This window comes from Lagopus leucura, unplaced genomic scaffold (assembly GCF_019238085.1).
Source record: "Lagopus leucura isolate 7727_CA_CO unplaced genomic scaffold, USGS_WTPT01 Super-Scaffold_100040, whole genome shotgun sequence".
Taxonomy (NCBI): Eukaryota; Metazoa; Chordata; class Aves; order Galliformes; family Phasianidae; genus Lagopus; species Lagopus leucura.
Genome location: NW_024962289.1, coordinates 1,734,201 through 1,753,766, shown reverse-complemented (window position 1 = coordinate 1,753,766; position 19,566 = coordinate 1,734,201). Strand labels below are relative to the sequence as shown.

Sequence of the window (19,566 nt, the reverse complement as noted above, 5' to 3'; positions counted from 1 at the left end):
CTTTCTTCCAGCATCCCCGGTCTCACCTGATGCTGAAAATTCATGTGTTCCCCTGGAGGTGATGGAGCTTGCTAACATAGCTCTGCTGCTGGAGGAAGGCAATGCCAGCTCCTGCAGCATGCGGTCCTGCTGCCATCAGAAGGGCTCCCGGTGGCTCCTGTCACTGGTTTGGGGCTGGGAAATGGCACTGGAGATGGAAGCAGGGCGCAGTCCAATCCTGATTGTCCACAGGGAACCTGGCTCCAGCCCTGCAATGTGTCTGCAGGTCTTCTGAGCCTCTGCAGGGAGACAGGACTGTCACACTTGGTGCTATCCCCCGGAGTCCTGCCCCTCAATTCAGCTCACCTCACATGGATTGAGATTTTCAGTCTTGAGAGCCATCAATAAGGAAGACCTTTACATTGCTGTAATGCCAGTGGACTCTGAAGTCTAGGATGCTTGAGTCCACCCCTCTCTGTGCAGTTTGAGGAGAAGGGACAGAGAGAGATGCAAAACACAGTTTGTTCTACTTGAGCACATAGAGACCAGAATTCCTGAGTGTGCATCATGCCTGAGTGCTTTGGATGGCTGCTGCTTCTGGAAGTAAATGATACCAAGCCACTAAATTCTTTCAAATCTCTCTTCAGTATGATCTCAGTGCTGGCACTGGGCTGTCTGTGTTTTGTTTCTCCCACCGCTGTCTGCTTTTTCGCTCTGCTTTTTGCAGCACAGAAGCCACTACTGTTGCTGTTGATTGGATTAAAAGAAAATGCAGTCCCACTGGAGACTTATGGTCATTCAGGGGAAAACAAAATAGAAAAAAAGAGAGAACAAAAACCTGGAACAAATTGGAGGGCTCCTGGGAGATCAGAGCACAGGTCCAAGAGCCCTCTGCAAAGTGGGTGCTGTTTGGGTTTCTCCCACCCTCGGTGCTGCCCCAGCCCTCTCCTTGTGCTCTGCATGGATCTCATTCCTTGCTCTGTCTCAGGTGGAAAGTAACCAAGGATGCTGACTTTATAAGGAGGAAAAGAGTCAATTTGAGAGAAACTTTGATCTACCAAACTCTTCTGAAAAGGCCTGAGGTAAATGCCAAGGTAACATTTCCATAAAACTTGACATTCCAGGATGACTCCTAGTTAAAAAATTAGTGCCGATGATACTCCGTTCCTCCAGGGAAGGATTCAGATTCCTTTATTGCCTGATTGATATCATCTTCCTTTCTGCACATCTGCTTACTTAATCTGTTCTCATTGTAGTAGCACCACAAGCCAAAGCATTTCTGTCTCTAGATGCCAAGCCTTGCAGTGGTCATTTGTTCCTCCTCAGGCATCAGGAGGAACAGGACCTGGATGCTTTCCTCGTCCCACAGTCCTGGGGTCAGGTTGTCCCTGCTGGCAGCAAGGACTTCACCTCCTGCATCTCTAGCCCAGTGCTGCTGCTGGCTGTGTGGGCTCAATGCAGCAGCTTAAAGCCGTTTCAGAGATGTGGCTCATTGGGGACAGTTTTGAAGGTCGCTCTTCATGTATACACAGCATAAGGAAATATTTCTTTCTTTCATGGACTTTGCTGAAATAGCCTTGGTGTTATTTCGTAGGCTGTAAAAGTAGAGGTTGATCCGCAGCAATGTCTGTATTGCTAGAATGTATGTCTCTAACTCTGGATGGGCTTCCACATCTTAAGCATGGGTAGATCTTTTTGTTAGACTCTCAAAGCCATCTTATGCCATTAAATACGATGATTTGATGGGAAGAGTAAGGCACCAGGAATTAGGGAAATAACTGAATGTGTGTGAGACTGCAAAGCCAGCAGCACTTGGAGGATGTAGTAAGCATTTCTGCTTGAACTCTAGCCCTGGGGAGCAGGAGGATGAAGGAGGTGGGTGTATAATTGGGCAGACAGCTTTCCTTGTTTTCAGACTGCTTGGAGGGGAAATGAGAATCTTCATGGAAATGCATGCTATGAAATAAAGCACACATGGCTGTGCTCCCATGCAAGCAGAGCAAGCACCCCATCAGACCTGCCAGCTGGTAATGTGCCATTACTTAAGGAGCTTCAGATACAACATCGTTATCTAATAATTGATATAAAAGTGCTTATTTTAAGTCTTTCCCACCCATGTACATCTGCTATTTCTCTGTAATAGCTTCTTTAATTGCTGATGTGCTGAATGCCATGGGGATGTCACAGAAATCACCAGTAGTTGAGGGAGGAAATAAAGGACCTTCTCCCTCCCCGTGTTGTCTCCTGCTTTCCCTGTCTCACATTTTGCATAGGTAGGCAGCATTCATTCTGCAGGAATGAGCAGGGCTCTGGGAGATGCACCCGTGTGCTGCAGAACATAGGCAAGGAGCGGAGGCAGCAGGAAGGCTCAGTCCTACGGGGGTTAATCCAAAGCCTATTGAGATCAGTGGGATGCTTGGCACCATCTGTGGTGGCCTTTAAATTGGTCCCATATTTATTATACTTCAAATAACAGTGATTTACTGTAGTTTCTGGTGCATTGAGCTACGGAGCTATATCAAGCTCTTCTATTGTGGCTGGGTACAATTTCCTGTAGAAAAACCACACACCGTACGGTGTCAATTATACTGATTTTTCTGTTGCTGTCAGGTACTTACTAATGGTATTCAGGCTTTGCTAGTTACAGAGGATGCATGCTGTTCTTGCTAGAATGGACTTCAGAACAAGCCAAGTTTTCTGTGTTATCTCCAAACTTAGGAATCAAATGGAAGGATCTGGCATGATGCTGTGATTGCACTGTGCCAGCGTTCTCCTTCAGGTCTACCCCCTACAGAAGGGCAAGTCCATCCCAGGAGAGAGAACAGACAAGCCCTATAACGTGGACTGTAAGAAGGCTGGATTAGAGCCTCACCCTTGTGTTAATGGACCAAATTTCTGGTCCATGTTGGATCTGGGCAATATTCACATCTGTTTGCATGTTCCTGCAATGACAGCGATAGTAAAGGGCTTGTAAATGATGCTTTCTCCACCCTTTCACACGCAGACCCTTGCCTTTGTTCCCTGCTTGCTCTGTGCAATGTGTTAAGCTGGGTTTGCCAGTTATAATGGCACATTGGATATGTTGCTCCTGTTGAGTTTTTTTCACCGTAACAGATGCAGAAATCATAGAAATTCACTGTAGTTCAATTTAGCTTTCTGTGACAGGAATGGTGAAGGACAAATTGTTCCTCCCTGTGGGGGTTTTAGGTGCTGTTGTTTCAAAGCTCATCTATTCCCCTGGCTTTGCTGAGCTGGTTTGGCACCTTGCAGCAGGAGATGCTTCGAGGCAGTGGGGGTGATGGTAAGCAGCTGTGATACAGATCTCTGTAGCTGTGAAAGTCTTAAAAAATTCCTTTATGAAGAGCTCCTGGTTCTCTCTCTGTGACCCCTTACACCAAGCCTGCATTTGATTTTGCCAGGATGGAAATTTGACTCTGTTATCGTTGCTGCTGATCCACTAGGAATGTTAAACAAAGCTGCCTGGGGCAGGCTGGAAGGAATGCTGTCCTTTGCTCATTCTCCTGGCCAAGTGCACGCACTGAACTCCACGTACTGTCTCTGTCATGCAAAGAAGAATGATGCAGTAGCTCTTCCAAATGCTTTTGTGTTGATACAGCCATGTGCATGTGCTCTCTGACGTGCACCCCCTACATGGTTATTCTGCTGTAGACAGTTTTCAGTTCCCCCATCTGTAGGCAGTGTGAGACCCTTCCACCCTGTGCCACGCAGCCCCCAGGGGAGCTGCACATTCATAAAGACCTCCAAAAATAAATAAATGGAGACAGAGATGCTCCACAAAAGTGCCGCCTCTGGTGATGCCAGAACAATCCTGTTCTGCATCCCACGCCAAAACTCGGCCTAAAGAAACATCTGCCATTTAACTCAGCTTGGGTGTGTTTTTCTTTCCTTAAAAAAGTGCCCTTATAAACATCCCTTCAGCCCTGGGGAGACATCCAAGGATAACTCAGCGTTGTCCTGCCTCTGTGCTGAGCAGTGCTCACATTTCAGCTTGGCTCCCAGGGGAAGGTTTCTCCTTAAGCTCACCCTTCCTGCAGCGAGGAAACGCTGAATCTCTCAGTGCTGCAGCTGCTTTGCATCATGCCAAGCTTTGGCAGATCTCTCAAGTCTCCCTGCTTGGACCCCAGTGTAAGTTATTCTCTCTCCCAACTGGTCTGGCAGATCCTCTCTCTTCTTAACTCAGGAAGAAAGAAGGCATAGAATGGTGTGTTAGTTTATGCTAAAAAGAAGGTCCAAAGAGCAAAGAGTATCCCGTAAACTGTGCTGTCGTTTCTCGTGTTAGCCTCAAGAGACTTCAGTAAGGAAAGCAAATACTATGATCCTTGTTCAAGGCCCAGACATGGGATGGGAGCTCATCTACTTGCAGGACAGGCAGAGGGACACCCCAGCACTGTTAGAGCTGGGCAGTTTGAGATGCATTCCCTTCTGCAGGAGTTTGCTAACTCTGAGGAGAGATATCCACAGCCATTTTCCATCCCTGGCTGGCAAAATCTGCAATCCAAAGCTGAAGAAGCCCTTTGCTCTCACCCCTCTGTCTCACAGTAGTGCAGGGAGGTTTGCTGTGGTCTGATGTTTCTAAAGTTTGCTGAACTGTGGCATGTCTGGATCCTTGCGGGCTTGTATGGAGAAACTCTACATAAGGCAGTTTCTCAGTGTTTCAAAGCTGATCTTCAGGTGAAGCTTGTAGGCTTGGACTGGCTATGGGTGGTAGAGCAGTGCTGGGTAGTGCAGTGGTTGCTTCATGCTCCTGAAGCTGAGAATTCAACTCGTGTCTCTTAAGAGAAACATCCACGTTTAACTAACTCTTAGGTCATCTAGCATTAGCCTGCTTTCTTTAGCTGAGATATGCAGTGATAGCTAATCCAGTTGGGCAAGGTTTTCACTTGGTACTGATGGATTTGCCTGACCAGACAGAGAAGCCCTGAATATCCCAATGCAGCTCTTCCACAGCATCAGCAGATTTTCAGAGGTATTTGTTCTTTCCACAGCAGGGCAGAAATGTAGCCTTATTATTGGTTGGAAGGAAAAAGAAAGGACATTTGGTGCAATGACTTCAGAGGCATCTGTATGATGCTATCTCTGGCAAGATCTCTGCTGCTGCAGGGCCATCTCCTGCCACTTTCTTGCTCAAGAGCAAGATGCTGTGTATCATCTCCATGTGAACCTGACCCCACAACACCAGCTCTGTGCAGGATTAAAGCCCTGTAGCTACCGTCTCTCTGTAGTAAGCACTTTTATTCTTAACCTTAGCAGCAGAAATCCATTGCTTGTATCACAGCTGCTTTTGAAGACATTGGTCATCTTTGTGACCTCACTCTGCTGAGCATCTACATGTGCTTTGTAAATGGTACACAGTGCCCTGGGGACTTTTCACCTTAAATATGTAAGACAGAGGAAGGTTGAGGGGAAGGAAGGGCAACTCAGAGATAAGAGCCTTAAACACAGAAATACAGAGCAGCTAGTCTGGTTTTGCATGAAAATTCGGTGTTGGAGCCAGCTCAGCAGAGATTCATTGAAGTTCAGCCAGGTGTCTTCAGTAAAACCCTATTGCTCCCTTCTGTTCTGTAGAATGTCCTGCTGTGGGGAAGGTAGAGGAACCACCTCTTGCCTCTAGGAATGATGTGGAAATATAGGCTGAGTATTTCCTTTTCACTACCAAGCCTTAGAGGAGCTTTTCCCCCCCAAGAAAAATATCTAAAGCAGGTATCTGTGTTTCTCAGAACATCCAAGGTAATTCTTAGGCACTCCAAACCCATGCATCAAGGCGTAGGGATTTCTCTTCTCAAATAAGTATTATAATCGTCTTGTGTTCCAGGTGGTATAGGAGAAAGGAAACTTTTAGGTCTGTGGTTGTTGAGCACATCATACATTTGTTAGATTTTTCATCTTAGCTTTACCTTGCATAGCAGCTACACAGATGGGTTGGGCTTAGCAAGCCTCCCTGGGTGAGGGTAACTGGAAAAAGCAACAGCACTGGAGTCAGCGTGAACACTGAATGTCCAAAATCTGTGGCTGATCCTGCAATGCGGTGCCTTCATGCCTTTGTTTTGTCTTAGAGGTTGCTTAGTATCTAACTCCATCTATTTATGGCGTAAATGGAAGCTCCCTCCTTGCTATGGTGCAGAAGTGTGGCAGTATTAGGGGCTTTCTGTTGCAGGCTGGCACAAAGACAGCTCTTTTTCTGACATATGTTTCAAAGGAAGGAAGAATTTTTAGACAGCAGACAATGATTCAAGTCTTAGCTTCTTATAAAGATGTTTTCTTCTTTAATTAGCTGAACTAAATTGTAATCAGCCTGCCAACTAGCACTGATTAATGAGGGATTGCTAAATGGGAAACTGCTTTTTATTATTTTTGATCCGTCAAAAAAAGCTGGGGACGCAGCAATGTCTCAGCAAAGCCAGATGGTCAAAGCTGATGTACTGAAAACTGGCCATGGAGAAGGCTGGGAGCACAGGGAGGTTCAGCACAGGGTGCTGAGAGGAGGAAGAGTAGCATTTTCAGATGCTTCAAGGACAGAAACGCTTTGGAAATTCCATCTTATGGTGTATTTTGCATTGTCTGTAGTGTGACCCCCAGAGAGTTCTCCCCAGTGGGCAGCTGGGGCAGCTCCTTGCCTCTGCCCTGGTTGTCCTCAGTGCTGAGGTGTCTCCATCCCTCCTTCTGGAAACAGAATCCAAATTTCCCTCCAAAGATATCACACAGCACCAGTGACTCACTGACTCGCATCACTATTTTGGGTGCAGCAATTCTGTTTGTGTAATGCTAGCGGTTAATGAATTAATGGTGTTATACTCTCTTTTGAGCAATAAACCATAAACTAAACAAGTAATCAGGAGGAGGTTGGCTGCATGTGTTTCCCTTAGCATTTCAAATAAATGCAAACACAGGAAAAGCTGGAGCCACGCTGCTGCTGCTGCCCACGTGTGTTCAGATTTGTGCAGTGGAGTCAATAATTGAAAGCAATCAGAATTCCTTGCAAAAGGCAACCTTGGCTGGTTTGGTTCCCAAAGCACGTAGCTGCCTGCTGCCACTCTCCTGCAAGATGACGGCAGGCTGGGAGGAAGTGCTGATCTGCACGAGGATAGGAAGGCTGGATAGCTGGGCTGAGGCCAATGGGGTGAGCATCAACAAGACCAAATGCTGGGTCCTGCATTTTGATCACAACAGCTGCAGGCATCGCTGCAGGCTTGGGGCAGAGTGGTTGGAAAGCTGCATGGAGGAAAAGGATCTGGGAGTGTTGGTTGATGCTTATCTGACCATGAACCTGCTGTGTGCCCAGGTGGCCAAGAAGGCCAACGGCATCCTGGCTTGTACCAGCAATAGTGCAGCCAGCAGAGCAGGAGGTGATCATCGCTCTGTATGGGCACTGGTGAGGCTGCACCTTGAACACTGTTCTGCTTTGGGCACCTCTATTATTGAAGCAGCTGCTTTCACTGATTTTGTATATATTTGCTGTTACAGCATTATTTTGTCATCCTTATAGAAAGCTTTAAGCTAGTTATGGCAGCTACTTGTCATGTAATTAAATCTAATGACAGTTAAAATGTTGAATGCTGGAGCGTTTTGCTCCTTGAAACCAAATTTGTGATATTTGCACTTTCTCCTGTGGCAAAAGCATGAGCTCTACTGGCAGACAGATGGCTTTCCAGATGATAAACATTTGGGAAGACTGGATTTAGAAGTGAGCCTTCAGCTTGCATATAAATCTCTCTGAGTTCTTTGACTGCCGGGCCCTCTGATCTCTAACAGTGGTTATGGTGATGGGGAATTTGTTCCTGGGAAAGTTGAATAAAGCCAAGCACTTAGCTTAATCTTAACATGGTTATTGCATCTACTGCATGAGCCAATTGCTGCATCCTGGGGGCAAAACTGCATGGGGAATTCGGCTGGTGAGTGTCACCCACTGGGTGATGTGTTGTCCTGCAGCATTTTGGGCTCCTTGCAGCACAGGCTGCAGGAAGTGAAGCCGTTTTGGTGACAGCATGTGACAGCCTGATGTGCTGCAGTATCATGAGGAGTGATAAATGAAGGGAAATGTATGTTTTAAGAGAGAAGTAGCTGGGATGGACTAAAGAATTTTTGCTCTTGATGTCTTTTAGCACAGTTGTTTGCTTCTTGCATTGCTACTGAACACATAACTGCTGCCTATTCCAGCTCCAGCATGTTCCTGAGCAATAAAAGTTAGGAAAGGGTCTATCAGTGGGCATAAAAATATCACTTTCCTCATATGAGTTTCTTTCTTAATATCAGCAATGGATTTATCTGCTGCTTCCCATCCATGCAACCATGTCTGATTTTTTTCTTCAACGTTTGCCTCTCAGTTTTCCTGCACTGGGAAGCCTGGAATCAGCATCAAATCTGCTCATTTCTCCTTCTCCCAATTTGCTGTGTCTCTCCTTTTGGATCTTGCTTTCAGATATGCATCTCTATTATTGCAGAGCAATTTGTTGTCTGCTGTTGTGCTCTCACCTCAATTATTTTGATTCCACCACATTTTTAATACGCCTAAATCAGTACCGTTGAGTGCAAATTAGGAGCACTGGGATGCAAACAGTGTTTGGATGGATGGACAGTGGCACTGGGCATGGCTGCCTATGGGATTTGTGTAAGAATACAGTGGTTTGGACAAAACAAAGAGGAGGTGTTTCAACATTAAACGTAAGCAATCAGGGGAGTGAAAACCTCAACCTGAAGTGAGAAATTGTGCTGCTTTGCCTCCTAAAGGCTGAAAGGAGACAATTCAGTACGCACACGTCATCCCTTTCTGGCGAAGGCAGCGCCCAGCTGAGAGCCGCTCTGGGCCCAGCTGCAGCTCCTGCCTGTTTCAGCCACCAGAGTGGGTACCGACCTTTCACAACACTGCAGGCACTGCCCTATGGATGCGATGCTATGGTTTGCTCACAGCTGGATTTTCCTGCAGTCTCGAGGCGGTTCTAAATTCATCCTAGCTTAAACAGACCAAAAATAAAAAAAGAATTTTGACCTTTGGTGGCTGCAGTTCAGCTGGTGGGCACGGAGTAGTGCTCTTGGGGTTTGGAGGTGGGAGACATCAGGATGTCAGGTTGCAACCAGTGAAGAAGCAGAGAGCAGGCAGGGTGCGGGTGCACACGCATCGTTTCAAATTGCTATGGGTTGTTTATATAAAGATGAGGTGAAGATTAGCTCTTGGTGCTGCGATTGGTAATAGTCTTCTGCAAGGAGAAATAATTATTTTATGGCTGTCATTAACCAAGCAATTTATCTGCCTCATGGAGAAGGCAATTCCTCCTTCAGACTTCACTTATTGCATGTGTTCAACCTCTTATACTCAGAGATCTTTTGGTTTTAGGGACAAGACTGTTTGGTGTCTGGGTGATGCTGGTGCATCACATTAGCAGGGGATGCAGAGCTTACTTGTGAATTGTCAGAGCATTGCCTTTACCTGCAAACTTGGAATGCTATTCCTTATTGTTGCCTGCACTGAGTGGTGATGGATGTGAGTGTTTGAAGGAGGAACAGAATAAAATGAAAAGAACAGCCCGGGGTGGAAATTGAAAGGCTTGAATGAAACATCTCATCTTTCAAAGGGGAGCCAGTGTCAATGGGAACATCACCTGCAATCATTCCCTGACTTGTGGGTGTCTTCCTTTCTCTTGCTTTTGTGGTGCTGGTTTGGCAAGCCAGCCCCAGCTGAGGGCACAGCTCAGGGCTTGAATGAGCACTGGGGATGGGATTGGTGTCCTCTGGTGAGGCTGTGTCCCAGGGCACAGCAGGACCTCCAATGGGGCTCTGCTCCTGCTGCTTTTAGGGTGTTGGCTGAGATATGGAGCAATGGCAGACTTGTTGCAAATGTTTCCTTTGGGATGCTTTGGTTGTGGTGGGCTTGGAGAAGTCAGTCAGAGCAGTCCTGCTGGGGGCAAAGGGTTGGCTGATTGACTCTGGTGACAGATCTGTTCCTGCAGCTTTTGGTAACTGCTCTGCATCACCATTATTGATGTGTAATGCTGGGTGAGCTGAAATATCCTCTGTTTCTCACTCTTTGATTTTAGAAAAGATGCACTCTGCTTTCTAGTACTCAACTCATGGGAGCTTTCCCTAAACTTAAGTTAAAGACTAAATTCAGTTCCTGTATAAGCAAAAGCAGTTTGTTGCACACTGGAGGATGGCACTGCGGTTCTGAATTTGCTCCTGAGCATTAATCTGCATCTAATCCCATAGTTTGGTTAGGGTTGTGCATTGCATATTGCATATTGCATATTGCATTTTGTCCTTGCTAATAAGGTAATGACTAATGTGGGAGAGCAGTGCTGTGTGGGTGCTGGCAGCACCAAACATCACAGAGGGAACATCTGTACTAATGATGTTTTGTCACTGCTGAAAGTTAAAGTGTTCTTGGTGTAGGCAGGGCTGCATTCACATCTTATAGTAAATCAAAGCCATCTTCTGTGAACAAAGCAAGTGATCTTGGCAATAGGGAACTTGCACTTTTATAACTGAGGTTATGAGAGACTTCTGTTAGCGCAGCTCTGCCCACTACAGCTCACAGCCCCCACCTCTCCCTCTGTCCTTCCTCTTCAGACCCAGTGACAGAGCTCTGGTCCCTCAGTATTGAAGTTTGTTAGTGGGTGCCCTGAGAAGAACAAAAGCTGAGGCTCCTGATCCTTGGGGAAGAGAAAAAGACAGATATACTGGGAAAGGAAGAGTTTGTCTGGGGTGGATGATGCTCCTTCCACGGGTGCTTGTGTTTGGGGTCGGTGTGTTAGGGATGCTGAGTGTCCCCTGACTTTCACTGTCATGGGAAGCTTGTCTTGATAACAGTGTGCTGCTGCTGTGCTACAGCCATGAGTGGAGGAGTGAGCCCAATGCATGTGTGAGAGAGCAGAATAAACATGAATGTGACCAAAACCAGGACAAACAGCCCTGGACATTCCTCATCCAAACTGTCCAGTTCCACGCCGATTCAAACTGGATTGCATGTCACAAGTGTCAGCTGCTTTGTCTTTATTTCATCACTTTCAGCTCTCATACAAGTACCAATCTAGCATCACTGCTTTAAAAAGAACAAATGACAGCCATTCATGAGATAACATAATTCTAAACTCTGTGAGACAGCTGATACTATTAAAAAACTTGGCCCTATAACAGGTTTTCATTACTGATGGCTACTTGAGGAGACACACACTATAAAATATAAAGATGAAAAGCGAAAGACCGTTTAGAGATGTTCAGCTGAATGTTGTTAGCATCAAATCAGCAGCAGGCACTGGAGGAAATGAAAACAGAATATAGCACAGCCTCTGAACTAAATGTGTGCACATCATGGAGCTGCTGAGACTTTGCCTTTACAACGCACACTTTAAATCACAGCAACATTGAAATCAATATTGATCGTTCGTGGAGATGCTTTTTACCTTCAGGCACTGCTGTTTCCCAAAGGAGCGTGAGCAAGAACGTACGTCTCTGTGCAGTGCTGACTGCTTGTGGACATGGATCTCCCTGAAATCCTCTGAAATCGATTCCTCCTTTGGAAGTACCCACTGCTGCTGCTGAGGGTTCGCTGTCTGTTCTTCAGGTACTCCCGGTAGTTTTTGGTGAGCAGGGTGTAGAGGAAGGGGTTGATACAGCTGTTGCTGTAGGTCAGGCAGGTTGTCAGATAATTAATGTTCTTCATCACCTTGGGGGATAACGTGAAGGATTCATAATACTGGAAGAGGAGTTGCCATATCCAGAAAGGCAAGAAGCAAGCCCAGAACACCAGCACTATGGTGAAGATCAAATAGAGCACCTTTTGATTTGGCAGCCGCTTGGTCTGCTTGAAGGATGCTGTTTGTGACACCCAGTAAATCTTTGCTAATCGGATGTAGAGGTAACCGATGATCACCCCTGGGCCCACGATGCTGGTACCAAAAAGGATGGTGAGATAGACTTTGTAGGACAGCTTGCTCCAGGTGGGAAGGCAGATGCTTTTGTTGTCCCTTTGCACCAGCTGGATCATGATGAGCATCGGGAGGGTGAGCAGCAGTGACACCAGCCAGATGACAACAGCGATGGCCTTTCGGTAGCTCTTGGACCTCTTCACTGTGTCCAGGGGCTTCAGCACAGCAAAGTAGCGTTCCGTGCTCATGACTGTGAGAGTGAAGATGCTGGCGTGCATAGTGAGAAAGTCCAGGCTGAACAGGATGCGACAGCCAACGTCCCCAAAGTACCACTTCTGGATGAAGTAAGTCCCAACAATAAAAGGGATGGTGAGAAGGTAGAGCAGGTCTGCCAGCGCGAGGTTAATGATGTAAATGTACATGGAGGCAGACGACCGCAAGTAATGGCACATCACCAGCAAGGTGTAGACGTTGCCTGTCACCCCAATCACACACATCAGGGACAGGATTGTCCCAATGGTGCAGATGGCAATCATGTCTTCCATGGAACCAGCAGTTGGTGCACCTTCCCCAGTGGCATTGACAGAGGCATTGGGTCTGATTCGGAATAGGCTGCTCTCATTCGTGTCTGTCACCATGTAGGGGGTTGCAGAGAAGTGGCTCTCCAGCTCGTCAGTCAGGGACATCCTCCTGGCCTTGTGATGCCTGAGGGTCTGTTCATGCCACGGGTTTTTCAGAAGCTCTTCTTTCTGTCTTTAGAAATGCGACCGAAGGAAGATGGCGAACCATTTTTTAGCGAGGTCTCGTGTAAGGAAGGTCTGCATTCTCCACTAGAAGAAAGACATCAGAAATCAGCAAATTAGAAATCTGCCAGAGCAACACAGGCTGTCATTCAGAAGTTACCTGTCACTGAGCCTTTACTGTCTGCATGTACCAAAAGTTTTCTGCACTGAGGCCACTCCTGCAAGGCCCATGCCATTGTTACAAGAACACAGCTTTGAGGAATGCCATTTTGCAGTGTGCTTGGAAAGGAGAAAAAGAGATTGTGTGGACCTTTGGAAACCGTTTGTTGCAATCCTTAAAGTTAGTTTGGGGCTGGGGAAAAAAACATCCCTGCGTTCATAGTGACAACTTATCACTCATCAACACAATTGCTGATAAGCTCTTTGCTAAGCTCTGAGCACGAAGGAGTCCAAGTTCCAAAAAAGGGAAGGCAAACTTTGTATTTACCATTTGCAGCTAGATTGTTGTCTATTTCATACAGTGAACTCAAAGTCTAGTATTTCTGCAGTGCTTTCACAGAACAGCTTTTCTTGAATGAGGAGCTTCTGCTCTGTTGTGACCTGCAGTTTCAAATTGTTAAGTGATGGAGAAGAAAGGCATTTTCCATCTGCAGTGCAAGTTGTGGGTTGCACTGTGAGTTTTACGTGTGTAAGTACAGTTCTTTTCACATGCTCTGTAAGTATGAGCCCACAGATGTCTGTGTGCCCATGCACAGTGCCCTGTTTTGGACAGTCCAGTTTGTGGATGTGCCTGAACAGCCCCATGCAGTGCTGCAGGAAGGCAGACACTCTTTGCATGTGGGAGCATTTGGCTAGCTTAAGCCCAGCACTGTTCAAATCATGACTGTGCTGCTTTGAGTTTGTATTGGCTCTGGGCGTAGGCAAAGGGAGATCAAAGCTGCTTGAGAAAAGCACCAGAATTACCTGAAATGGCAGGATTTTAAGGCATATGAGAAGTCTGCATCGACCTAAAGGTCACTGCACACAGAAACATTTGTGCTATGAATTTTACACAGCTCAGATTTGCATTTTTTTTTCCAAGCAAATGGACAGAGGAGCTGTTGGACTGCCTTGTCCTTGCAGAGCTCTGCAGGCAAAGCCATCCCTCTGCCTGCTCCCTGGGGCAGGCTGGGGTTGTTTTGTCAGGGGAATTTGCAAACTTCTCCAGCTGTTCCAAGTGAGTTTGGTGTCCCTTTGCCTCTGCATCCACTCCAACTCCTTTGCTCTTCATCCTGCTTGCTCCTTGGAGGCGTGGGCCCTCCTCCAGCTGCCCATGGTTCACAGACATCCCCCACCAGTGACCACTGTAACACTTGAGGATGGGCAGTGTTCATCCTCTTCGTGTCTTGTATGATTTTCTCCTCATCCCATTACTAGGCAATGGCTACTGTGGAGATGTCATGAAATAATTCTACAGAAAAGAGGACGGTCCAGCACAGAGAGATTTCTTCTTGCTTAACAGTTGGGAGAGGGGTGCAAAAAAGGGAAAACAGCAGTACGTAGAGCCTGTCTCCTGCCCACATGCCTTGGGTGCAGATAAGAGGAAGGGAAGAGAAGAAGCACGGTCAGGCAGTGCTCAGTTATCCTTTGGGAAGCTGCTTCTCTGAGGTAGTCTCTGTCAGTTTCACCAACATCCCAGCCTTCTGAGAGCCAGCAAACCCCAGTCCTTCACACTGCTGTGCCATTCCCTCCTGCTTGGCTTCAGGTGTGTGCAGCCAGCCAGTCCATGCACCAGCTGCCCCCTCATTGTCTGCTTCATCAGTGCTCATGCACAATCTGTGCTGGCAGCAAAAGAAGGAGGCACAGATGCTAGGGAGCTCTGCCACACGGTCACCAGCATGCTTGGTTGGAAGTGAAGGGCTCTGCATGGGATGCTCCAGCTGAACCCAGCACCAGTCATCCGCAGCTCTTGGATGCGGTTGGATTCATTTTAGCTTGTTTTCAGGTGCACGTTTCCATGACCTAAGCACTGGCCTCTTGCAGCTGCCTTACTTCGTGCTCTGGGCACTTGTAGCAGGTTTGTGCTCATCTGCATAGGTCCCTGATGTGCCAGCTCCTGCTGGGGAGAGCTCCCGCACCGTGCCTGCTCGCTCTGCTCATCCTCTGAGCCTGCATTTCACTTCATTCATAAAATCACTACAGCACTAATTCAGTTCAGACACTCCAGCTGGCTGCAGGCAGAGCCCACAGCTAGGCAAATCCTCACTCCTACAGGAGGAAAATTAAGCAAATTGGGGAAACCTTGCATCGCTTTAAAGTCACTGCCATTGCTGCACTCGTACGTGCATGCATACACTTGCACACATGCAGACACACACAATAAAGAGCTCATTATCCCAAGCAGCCATTCAAAGCACCTTACGGTCTAAGCAATTTTCTCAGCCATTCCTGCATTTTCTTCTATGTTATCAGCACACAGAGGTACCATGCACGTTCCAGTAGCTACACAGATAAAGGAATTCCTCCTGCTCAAACCTTGCTTTTAAATCCGGCAGATGAAATTTCCTACAAGAAACAAAGCAAAAGCGTATCTAGTAGTCTTAAAGCTGAAACTTAAAAAGAAAATTAAAAAAAATAAAATAGAAAGGAGAGAGAGAATCCTTCTTCATGGGAAGACAGCAACAGATCCCCGTGCTCTGTCGCATCTGGAAAGGCAGTGGCAGGAAGGGAGCGTGCTGCCTCTCCAAGTATGTTTGAAATCTGTGCGCTCTTAATACTCTCATTCTCCTCCCTTCACTCACGCCTGCTATTTCTGTTACTTGGTGACGTTAGGCATAGCGTGGCTTTGACTGCAGCCAGCAGAGCCTTTTTAAAGCAGCAGCATTTGGATAGCTGGGGCTTGCTGAGATTTCTCCCCCCACATGGGGGATGCGAGGTGTCGGTGCTGTTTGTTGCAAGGCTGGGGACACAAAGAGCTGCTCCGCTCCTCCTCACCTTGCACAGAAGGACACAAGCATCTGACCCTGCATGAGCAAAGCCGGTGTGCCTGTGCAGAGCAGCTGGGCTGGGGAGGGTTAAAATCCTGCAGGAGGGTCTGCTGCCCACGGAAACAGCCAAGCTCCTCTGTTCAGAGATCAATTCCAAAACGAAGCCAAAGTTTATTTGGGTTGGACGGTGTATTCACAAATGAATCCACGCGGTGGTATCACGCACAACAGTGCCTGAGACATGTCAGGCTGGCAAGAACAAATGCTGTCCAGGTGGTTTAAGGCTCCTTGCCTTTCTCCAGCAGTCCTCAAGGAAGGTGAAGACTGAGCAAGATCCACCAAACACCTCAAAAACTGCAGTGCAAGGAAGGGGCTGGAGTTGTGGAATGCTGAAGCTGAGCTGGGGATTATTTTGCTAGCAGTTGAATATCGGGTTGGCTGCCTGCATACCACAGGATTGCTCTTCCTCCTGGTTCCCTGATTTAGCCCCGTGAATCGCAGGGAACTGCTTTCTGTATGGGACATGAGGAGCTGCCACCTCTCCCAGGATGGTTGCTGCTGGATGCAGCTGTGGGACGTGCCCACTGTGCCCATTGTGCATTGGAAACTGAGAGCCATTTCTTCCTCTGACCCCCTCTGGTACCTGTATGCCTTTTACACTTTGCAGTCTGGGTGCTTTCGGTGCATCTCGTGTCCAAGTTCTTGGCTTCTTGTAGCATGAATCTGATCTGGGAGAGTGCCCAGGTGACAGTGGTGGCGTCTGGGAAGGGTGCTGAGCCTCTCTGAAATCCAGGCCTTTACACCTCGTGAGTACTTGGGTTTGGAGCAAATCTTTGTGGGGAGACTTGAGTTTGCAGTGAAAATACATTTCACACTAGAGAGTCTTACGAGGGCTGTCTGAGCCCTAAATCCTCACCCGAAACAGCCCAATATAAGGGAGTTTTGCTCTGAAGGTTTGCTCTAACTTTGTACTTAGTTACTCTCTCCTAGAAAATCTTTGGTGTAAAGATAATTCATGAGGCATTCCTCTGTCATCAGGGTGACTATTGGGTGATTACTGACCAGGCAGAAGAGAGGGGAATGCAATGGGGAAAGCTTCTGGCCAACCCATCTTTCCCCTGGATCTGTTATTTCCAACCTGGAGGTTCTTCTTGGTGTTCAAATCTTCGCTAAAACATCACAGTGGTGTACTGGTTTATCAGAAACATCAGTGCCCCCAGGGCTGCCATTAGAGCAACCAGAGCTCCCCAGTGCTGGAAAGCATCTGAGTGCTGTTGGAGTCATCAGAGGAGGTGCCTGGAGAGCAGTTTGAGAGCAACGTGCTGGTGTCAGGTTCACAGCCCTGGCTCAGAGGGCTGTTTGTGATCAGAGTTTTGCTTCTCCTCTTCCTCTTCTTTTTCTCATTTGTAAAACAGAGATCGTTGCGTCCTCTCATCTTCCGGTGCATTGAGTTTCAAGGTTTTTCACATTTGTGAGATGTTTTTAGAGCTATAGGCAGGAGTCCCAGCCAGTGGGATTGGTAACACAGCAAGGAACTGCAGAGCAAATATCAGACAGAGGTAGCAGCTCTCTGAGATATGGACCAGGTCTGTTTAACCATTCAGACAGCATCCTCTGTCACAGGGCTCAAGTTCTGCATAGGGCCTTCGAAAATGACTGCAGTGGTAGTAGTTGTCATTATTCTAATAATAACAAGGAAAAAATTATCCATTTTCATCTTCAACATAAAAGCTTATGTCAGTGATGTCTGAATTTGATTCTCTTTTGTTACTGGTTCAAATCTGACCGAACTGGACTTGCATCTCTTGTAATCATAGAATTACAGAATGGTTTCAGTTGGAAGGGACCCTAAAGCCCACCTGATCTCATCTCCTGCCCTGAGCAGGAGCACCCACAGCTCCATCAGTGCTCACAGCCCATCCCCTGACCTTGGCTGTCTGCAGGGATGGGGCACCACCGCCTCTCTGGGCAACCTTTGCCACTGCCTCACTGCCCGTGGTGTAAAAAATGTCTTCCTTATACTCAGTTTTAATCCCCCCCTTTTTACTTTCAAACCATTTCCCCTTGTCCTGTCACAACAGACCTTGCTAAAGAGTCTGTCCCTTCCTTTCTTATAGCCCCTTCTTGCTGCATTTAAATCCCTCTGCGTCTAAATCCCACTCATACAGGCTGGGACACATGTAAATGTGATGTTCACATTCCCAGCTGAGCTCCAAACAGCTTTTTTCAGTCTTCCTGTCCGTGCCCACCAGTGAAAGAGCCACTCAAAATTAGCCAACGCATTTGAGTTCTTTCAGTGTCTCATTTGAGACTTCACTGAATTTTTTGGCATTTTGGTCTCCTTTCTTCCTGGTTTTCATTGTTGGTTTTTTTTTTTTTTTGCAACGTGAAACTTCAGTTGTGCTTTCAGAGTCAGTATTGCTTTGCTCTTGGCAGCTCTGCATGAAAGTGAGACTCCGGGGGCTGCAATCACTGATTTGTTTGCACTCATCCAGGATCCCTTACACAGACGTCGTGTTCAGAGCTGCATTGCTCAGGGAGAGCATTCACCTCTAAGCTCCATCAGCCCAGGACCCCTTTGCTACTGGGTGTCTCTTTAAGATCTCACAGATCACCTATGTTCTCACACAGCAGTTACAGCTTTAGGACTGCTGTGAGGTCTTGCTTGCCGTGGGGTGCTGCAAGCTGCCCTCTGCCCACAGGGGAGCATTACGGGGTACACCAGGCTGCAGTGCTCCCCAGAACAACATGGCCATGGGCTGCTCCCCACAGTGTGGGTTTTCCCTCAAGCCTCAGGTCCCTGTGTTTGAGGAAGCTGTGTGTGATGGGGACTTGGTAATGTCTGGACATAAAACCTTCTGCCAGCAGTGGGGCAAAGTAGAGATGTGGTGTTTTGCAGGTAATGCTTGTCCCATGTGGTGATACATGGCCCAGCTGCACAGGGAGGTGGTGGAGTCACAATCAGTGGAGGTGTTCAAGAAAAGGGTGGATGTTGCATTGAGTGACGTGGCTTAGTGGTATGGTGGTGATGGGTTGACGGCTGGACTCAATGATCTTTTTGGTCTTTTCAACCTTAATGATTCAATGATTCACAAATGTCTGATGTACTTGTTTATGATAATAATACCAAGAGTCCTTGTATGAAAGGAAACAAGAACCTATTTGCAATATATTTAACCTTGTCAATCTGCTTTGCCAAGTATGTTTGCCCGTCATTGTATCTACACATGCAGCCCACACGGACATACCAAGCACTGTGATTTTCACCAGTTCCAGCACTGCTTTCTGGGATCTCCCCCTAACTGATTCCAGCTACATGCATGCACTGTAACTCACTTGGTTCCACCTTTTGTATTTTTTCCCATTTCTTTGCTCTTCTGCCGCTGTTAGAAACTCTCATGTAACTGCCTGCGTCCTGGATCTGAGATTTGTGAGGAAGACAAAGTACCCAGGACACGCGGAGCACAGAGATAAGGTTGCATGCATTTTATACCACTAGAGGAAATTTTCTACCACTAGCGGTGTTGTTTTTTTTTTATTATTATCTCACATCAGTAATTAATACAGCTGCTTGTGGATTGTCTCAGCCAAGCGTGTCCCTGGCCAGACGCTGCTGTCTGCGGTGGGAGGGATGGATCCTGCTGTGACAGCCCATGCAAAGTTGTAGGCTGGTCAGCTTCAGTCACTTCTTGGAGAGGTTTTAGCAGCGCTGAAGCTGTTTCAGCAGGGTTACAGCAATTTTGGCAGTGCTCATTGCTGGCTGCCACTTCTGGAAAGGAGCTGGTAGCTTTTCTGACAGCCTTTTGCACTGCGCAGTGTGGCTCGTGTGTCATTTACTTGGCAGTCTCGTTAAGCTTTTTCATCAGAGCTGCACAGAGGGTGGGTGCGTGGGGCAGGCAGGGAGAGCACAGCAGCTCAGGGAGAACCTCTGCAGCACAGAACAGGGTTTGGGCTCCGTACAGTTCACATGTCTCTCTGCACCAGTTATAATCTGATCATCAT

At 47.2% G+C, this 19,566-nt stretch overlaps 1 protein-coding gene across 1 annotated transcript; it reads right to left on the bottom strand.

The window, feature by feature from the left end:
- Positions 1–10,970: 10,970 nt before the first annotated feature.
- Positions 10,971–15,270, bottom strand: UTS2R (urotensin 2 receptor). The gene is made up of 2 exons (XM_042883888.1): positions 15,113–15,270; positions 10,971–12,685 (listed from the first exon to the last, which is right to left on the bottom strand). The coding sequence occupies exon 2, from the start codon at positions 12,539–12,541 to the stop codon at positions 11,393–11,395; it is 1,149 nt and encodes a 382-aa protein (XP_042739822.1). The 5' UTR covers positions 12,542–12,685; positions 15,113–15,270; the 3' UTR covers positions 10,971–11,392.
- Between the last annotated feature and the right edge of the window lie 4,296 nt (positions 15,271–19,566).